The following is a 7,677-nucleotide window of genomic DNA, read 5'->3' on the forward strand; positions in this document are numbered from 1 at the left end:
AGCCAGTTCTGGTTCCATCACCACTGCACTTGTCCGGATCTATCATTGTGGCACTTTGCTCAGTTTCATCAAAATTCATTCTTCATTAATCTGGGTGATTGTTACTGTAATCCTGTTGATAGGGCATAGAGCCACCATAGTAGTGGTGACATCTGGTATTATACAGCAATTAGCATCATACAATTCAAGACATTGGTTATTCTCACCCAAAATCAAATCCCCTTGAGGTATACATCAGAATTCTCGATCCTCCTGCATCACCCACCAAGTACACCCAGGTCGTTGAGCAAAAGCAATCCTACGGATGGGTTTGCCTTTGCCCGAGGCAGGAGTAACCCAGACTGTCTTCCACAGCATATTTTTTATGTGCACTACGGGGACTTTATCCCCTTCTACAGTATGGAAAAGTTTTGGTTGGGTAGGGCCAGCTTGATTCATAGATCCCCTTGGAGGGGACACAGCTGGGAAGCTGACCAAAACTGACCAAAGGGATGTTCCGTACCATATGACATCATGCTCAGCAAGAAAAGCTCAGGGGAAGGAAGGAAGGAAGGAAGGAAGGAAGGAAGGAAGGAAGGAAGGAAGGAAGGAGAAGTAGTTCATGGTTATGATGATCCTGTGCCCAAATAACAGTCACGCATGCTGAAGCCCTACTTCCTTAGAAAGTGACTGGACATCTGGCTGGCAATGGGAAGCAGTGAGTGAATTCCTCTTTCAGCTTTGATCTGTTTGTCTGAGGAGGAGTCACTCCCTGTGGGATCCAGCCTCTCTGAAGCAAGGTCCAGAGGAAACTCCCAGCAACAGCTTGTGGCTGATCCCTCCATTTTCGGTGGTGCAGGGGATGTGAGCTAACACCCCCCCAGGCCTCAGGCATTTCCACAGGGATTCAGTGATGGCTCGTGGCCTTTCAAAGGCCACACACACCTCTGGGGATGTCCACCAAGACAAATCCCTTACACTGCCAGTGATGGGAAGGGGATGGAAGCAGGGACGAGTGGCATTGTCAATGTTTGTGTCTCCTGCAGTCTGGCCATCCTGGAGCACAGCGCTCTTCCCAGCTGTAGTATCTCCCAGAGACAAATCTCTGAGTGTGGAGATGGGAAAGGCTGGAGCTACAGCCTCAAGTCCCTCCAAGCATCTGTGAGCACTTGGCGACATCCCACACCCTGTGGCCGTGTGAGGGAGGGAGCTGAGCTGCTCTTTTGCATGTCAGTAGTGATGTGCAAGGGCACAGAATTGTAGTTTATTCAAGAGAAACTGGGGAGCAGGAGGGCTGAATTTCCTCCTCCCCATCCCTCCCCATCAGCTACATAAAATAATCATGGGTGTGTGTCAAATACCTTGAGAATGTTTTAACACAACAAATCATTTTGTGCAGCTCCTGGGCACCTGACAGACTAACCAGGAGGTGCATGTGTGGCTTAGCCCAACTTTGGGCTATTAAAGATCAAGGCTCTCTTAAAAGAGTTGAAAGACTGTGAGAGGTCGGAGCTGGCTTCAGTCCTTGTGTTTCCTCCTGACAGTTGGGGATGCCTGGTGTCATGACAGTGAATATTTAGAGACCAGAAACATAACAAAGAATATAACATAACCAAGTATATTCTTTATAAATATGTATGTGTGTATATATATATAATTTGCTATAACATGTCAAGTATAGCAAAAAAAAAAAAGTATTCTGACACTGAAGGAATAAGTGTCACCTTAAATGAGTACCTCAAATCAAAATTACAGGTGTGATTAAACAAAACTTGTTTCCATGCATCATGCGGTCAGAGCATTCCTGGCAAAGAACCTGGTTTGCTGAGTGGGAGCAGATGCCAGTTTCTCAGGCCTGTAGCTCATCAGGTGGACTTTCCTGCAGAGGAGACAGCCAGGTGGGAGGCGAGAGCAGGAAAGAAGCCTGTCCCCATTGCCACCATGCACAATGAGTGCAACCGGTGCAGCCACGTTGCCAAAGCAGTGAGCTGACGCGGCCCACCGAGGGCTTCCTCGGCAACTGAATTAGATGGGAAGGGAGGGGTCCAGCTGGAGGGTAAACACCAAAACACCATACAGAGGGGAGTCACCAGACGGGAGTGGGGTGGGATAGCCTGGGCATGGGTTCCTGGGGCCACTGCTGATGCCTTTGGGTATCTGCAGTCTCTGCATGGAGCAGAGAAACATACCAAAAGCATTCAGTGTCCAAAGAAAGAAGGTAAACTGTGCTGGCAAGAGCGTTCCCCCTCTTCCTTGACCATCACCAACAGGATGAGGAGTGCATCTGTGCAGCTTAGACTTGGATCCCCAGCACTTACATTTCAGTGTGAGGCTCCCAGGATACGTTGGGATCTCTTGTCCGTAGGAGCAACAGCACAAATGTCTGTGTCCACTGGGCCTCCCTCTCCTGCCTTTCCAGCCCAGGCAGAGGCAGAGGAGATGTGCATGTCCAACAGGACTGGAAGGAGTCATGCCTGCTTGCTCCCCTTGGCTAGCAAAGGAGCAAGGGAGGCCCCTGTGCACCTCTCGTGCTGGAGAGAGGAATCCTATCTGCGGAACATGCCGAATGCTCTGCTGCCTTCAGCTCCACACAAGCCCGGCCCCTCTGCCTCAGAAGGTCTGAGGCTTTCTAATTCTGTGTGAGTTGATGAAGATGCAGTCATCTGAAGGGAAGTGAGGCAAATGCCATTTCTGGGGACTTTCTTGTTCACCAAATTCAGAGATGCCCCTGGTTCAGTTGCCCTGCCTCAGTTTACGTCATGCTGTTGGGGTGTCAGCACTGCCTGGAGCTGTTGACAGTTTCCACCAGCTCAGAGCTTCCGTCCCACCAGGGGGTCAATTACATTGTTTTTACTCCCTGCAGATCCTCAGGAGGGACACGTGGCAGCAGGAACCTTCAGAGTCTCCTTTCTGCTATAAACCCTGGGACGCTTCAGAGAGCTGGGAGCCTTCAGGTGCTGCTGGAGACTCACCATCAGAGCTGCTGGGAGGAGAGGGCAAGGGCAGAGTCAGGAATGAGCCCTGGTTTGGGGCTTGCAGTGAGGTCCAAGAAGTGAAGAAATGGTAGGGAAAAGGCAGAAGCTAAGACCTTGACCCTGGACTTCATTGCCATGATCCATCAGAGCAGATGCCACCCCTTCATGACAAGGACTGCAGGTTTGTGTGGATGTGCTGAGGGGGAGTGAAGGCTGGGCCTTATTAGTCAATCTGCTGCGTCTTTGAACAGAAGAAATGAGGGTGTAGAGACCCGAGTCTCAGCCTTGTCCTTTCCTGCACGTCTTCCCACCCCAGCTCCCCACTTCTCCCAGACAGCCCCGAGCCCCTGGCACAGTGAGACCCCGGGGACAGCCCCTGGACACTCTCCCACCTGAGCTGGCTGGGGGGAGCATTTGGGCAAGCTGCATGGGGCCAGACTGCCTGTGCCCTTTACTTCATCATTCACGGGGCTATTTCGGTTGTCTCTGGGTTTGTTTTACTTTTTAGTTGTTGCTGGGTTTTGCTTGTTTTCTCACTCCCTCGGCATTAGAATCATGTAGGTTTTGTTCTGCAAGTCTCAGCTTCCTCAGTCCCGTGCGGAGGAGAGGGCTGGAGTGTCAGTTATTCTGAGTAGCTTTGGGCAAACTCTCAGGACATTTCCTGTGATTACCACCACTGGAAGAAATGCATTCCAGCCTCAGAGGTGGGTGTGGGACACTTAGAGGGAACGGCTTGTGCAGAGAGGTGTGTTTCTCAGGCGTGAGCTTTCTCCAGTCATGTGCTGAGGCATGTCCCTGGCATTGGCCATGGCCCTGACCCTGATCCTCTCCCACCTCACCCCGTGGCACCCTGGGGATGACCTGCTCAGTGTCCTACTTTCTCAGGGAGCCCCACAGGCACAGCTGGCCACGCTGAGGTCCTGCTGCTGGGCTGGGATTTGCAGGGAGGCAGCCCCCAAGACCTCAGGAGCCACTGCTGATGAAGGACAAATGTGAAGCAAATAGTTCTGCCCAGCAGCTTTCAATCACAGAATCACAGAGCAGCTGGGCTTGGAAGCCACTTCAGGACATCATCCAGTCCACCTCCCCCCTTCCTAAAAGCAGGGGCAGCTAGAGCAAGTGGCTCAGGACCATGTCCCGTCTAGTTTTTAATATTCGCAAGGGTGGACCCTTCGTAACCTTTTTGGGCAACTGTTCCAGTGTTTGACCACCCTATCTTTCAATGGAATTTCCTGTATTTCAGTGTGTCCTTTCTTCAGGGCACCACTGAAAAATGTCTGGATTGGTCTCCTTAAACCTTCCCATTATTCTCCTCTGCACAACCTCTCCCATGTGGCTTGGTTGACTCCCAGTTACCCCTTCCCTATCTTTTTTTTTTTTTTTTGATCACTTCCTTTTAACTTTTTATGCTGCATTTTGACCTACAGTGTGGTTTTTAGCATCTCTCTGGCAGTCCCACAGCACAGTCCATTGGTCATCTGAGCCAGTAACGCCTGATGTGCCCTTTCTCAATTGGAAGAAATTGGCCTGTTGGGTGGATGGGAAGGAGTGGGGCGGGAATCCCTTCCTCCTCATGTGAGTGCTTCAAAGAGCTGTGGCCACTCACCCTGCGATGTGCCCATCCCTTGCTTTGGAGGAAGGGTGGTGTCTGGCGTGACGTTTCACACAGTGGGCTTTTTTGGAGAGAGGGGTTCCTTTTCTCTGGCACACTTTCTCTTTCCTGAGAGCAGAAGGATGTCGATCCTCAACAACTATAACATGTTTTCCAGGGCACACCCAGCGGCATATGAACGTTGTTTGTTTCTCTGTGAGCAAATGCACTTCATGGATTTATTCTGTAGTGAGAAAGAAGAACTTCCATTGTGCAGCTCACCTCCAGAGTCTGCAGTGGCTCTGTGGGATGAGTGTTCTTTACCCATCAGGAAGAACATTTATTTTATGCTTTCACTAGGCATGACATACATAAAGCTAGTGTGAACAGAAAAATGTCCTACACAAAAAAATGTGGAAGGTAAACGCTGAAATGTGTTTCTTTCTCGTAGCCCCTCTTTGTGACAACTGAGAAAATAAAAGACAAACAACATTGCATGGCCGAAGGGGAAAGGGACAATGGGACAGCATCCATGGATTTTGTGCTGCTGGGAATACGTGATGTCCCCACGCTCCAGTACCTGCTCTTTCTCCTCTTGCTTATGATCTACTCAGTCACCATGATTGGGAACATCCTCATTGTTGTGCTGGTGGTGGCAGACCGGCATCTGCACACCCCCATGTACTTCTTCCTGGGCAATCTGTCCTCCTTGGAGACCTGCTACAGCTCCACCATCCTGCCACGGTTGCTGGCCAGCTTCTTGTCTGGGGAGAGCAGCATCTCTGCTCACGGCTGCATGGCTCAGTTCTACTTCTTTGCTTCCCTTGCAACTACTGAGTGTTACCTTCTGGCGGCCATGTCCTACGATCGGTACTTGGCCATATGCCAGCCTCTGCTCTACGCCAGCCTCATGACCTGGAAGGTCTCTTTACACCTGGCAGCTGCATCTTGGCTAGGGGGTTCACTGCTGCTGGTGGTAGTCACAGTGTTCTTATCCCAGTTGCAGTTCTGTGGCCCCAAGGCGATTGACCACTTCTTCTGTGATTTTACCCCATTGCTGGAGCTTGCCTGCAGTAACACCAAAGCAGTCACAATTGTTTCTTTCATATTTGGTATCTTGGATGTAGTTTTTCCCTTCCTTTTTACACTGGCCTCCTACATGTGCATCATAGCTGCCATCCTGAGGATCCCGTCCAGCACGGGCAGACAGAAGGCCTTCTCTACCTGCTCCTCTCACCTCACTCTTGTTATCATTTTCTATGGCACCCTCTTTGTTGTCTACATGCTGCCTAGAAGAGCCCCACTGAGGCAGCTCAACAAAGTGTTCTCCTTTTTCTACACCATCCTGACGCCCCTGGTCAATCCCCTCATCTACAGCCTGCGGAACAGGGAGGTCAAGGAGGCCATCAGGAAAGTGCTCAGGAAAGCCCTGGCCTGCACCCAGAGCTCATGCTCCCTTGGTGACACAGGCAAAAGATGCTTCTAGCTCCTTTGGAAGCTCTGGATACCAGCTGGCTCTTCCAAAGCACATGCCACTGAGTCCTCTTGTGAAGTGGCAAAGGGAAGAAAGCAAAAGGTCCTTGGAGAGAAATATCATTGTTTAAAAAAAAAAATGTTGAAAATGTCATGGGTTTGCTTTTTCCTTGAAAATAAACACCTTGGTGGTCTTATGTGGGGAACTGTTGAAATATCAGGATTGAATAAGAAGCCTTTGCTTATCCTGCTGCAAGGGGAGGTGGAGAGGCTGGAGCGAGGGGAGCAGTTCCTCTGTCTGAGGGCTGAAACAAGGTCATAGCCTGGATCTCCACACACACACACACCTTTCCCTCCCCTGTTCCTGGCAGAAGTGAGCAAGTCCCTGCTCCAGCTTTTCCCTTCTGGCTCCAGCTCAAGCTTCTCTTCTGTCTTCACCCTACATCTTGGACAGAGACCGTGACAGCCGTTCCCTTGCCCCAGTCTCTTCATCCTTGGAGGATCAGGCTTCCCACCTCAGCCCTCCTTCCCCACTAGAAAGCTGTGACCCATTGTACTGGGCTGGGGGGGAGCTCATTCTCTTCATGGCAGCCTGTAAGGTGCTGTGCTTTGGACTGGGGACCAAAACCGTGTTGATAACACACCAGATGTGTAGCTATTGCTGAGCAGTGTCTGCACAGCATCGAGACCGTCTCTGTTTCTCACATTGCCCTTAGAGTGAGCAGGTTGAGAGTGCACAAGAAATTGGGAGGGGACACAGCAAGGACAGCTGATCCAAACTTACCAGATCTTCCACGTCATATAGCATCATGCTCAGCAACAAAAATGGAGGGGAGGGCTTTTTTCAGTGGATAGCCATTGCTTGGGGACTGGCTGGGCACCAGTGTACTTGTGGAAGCTGGGGAGTGATTGCTTTGGCATCACTTATTACTTTGGGGTTGGGGTTTTTGGGTGGGTTTTTCCTTCTTCCTTCTTCCTCTTTCCTATGTGAAATTCTGGGTGCTATAATTTAAGAAGGATGTGAAGGTCCTTGGATGTTTCCAAAGTAAGACAACACAGCTGGTGACAGGGCTGGATGCCATGTCCTCTGAGGAGCAGCTAAGGTCTCTGGGATTGTCTAGTTTGGAGAAAAGAAGGCTGAGGGGTGACCTGATTGCTCTCTACAGCTTCCTGAGGAGGGGACATGGAGAGGGAGGTGCCGATCCCTGTGATCCGGTGCCAGGATGCCTGGAATGGTTCGAAGCTGCATCAGAGGAGGTTTAGACTAGACATTAGGAAGCATTTCTTTAGAGAGAGGGTGGTCAAACACTGGAACAGGCTTCCTTGAAAGGTGGTCAATGCCCCAAGCCTGTCAGTGTTGAAGAGGCATTTGGACAATACCCTTCCTAATAGGCTTTCATTTTTGGTCAGCCCTGAAGTGGTCAGGCAGTTGGACTAGATGATCATTGTAGGTGCTTCCAAACTGAACTATCCTATCCTATCCTATCCTATCCTATCCTATCCTATCCCATCCCATCCCATCCTATCCTATCCTATCCTATCCTATCCTATCCTATCCTATCCTATCCTATCCTATCCTATCCTATCCTATCCCATCCCATCCTATCCATTTATGATGCCACCCTTACTGGCCTCTCCTTCAACCCTCATGCACAAGGG

General features: G+C 50.4%; 1 protein-coding gene across 1 annotated transcript; it reads left to right on the forward strand.

Annotated features, from left to right (window-relative positions):
• Positions 1 to 5,041: 5,041 nt before the first annotated feature.
• LOC129200813 (olfactory receptor 1013-like) lies at positions 5,042 to 6,031 on the forward strand. The gene has a single exon (XM_054812066.1). The coding sequence runs from the start codon at positions 5,042 to 5,044 to the stop codon at positions 6,029 to 6,031; it is 990 nt and encodes a 329-aa protein (XP_054668041.1).
• The last annotated feature ends 1,646 nt before the right edge of the window (positions 6,032 to 7,677 follow it).

The sequence above is a fragment of the Grus americana genome, unplaced genomic scaffold, assembly GCF_028858705.1.
Source record: "Grus americana isolate bGruAme1 unplaced genomic scaffold, bGruAme1.mat scaffold_524, whole genome shotgun sequence".
Taxonomy (NCBI): Eukaryota; Metazoa; Chordata; class Aves; order Gruiformes; family Gruidae; genus Grus; species Grus americana.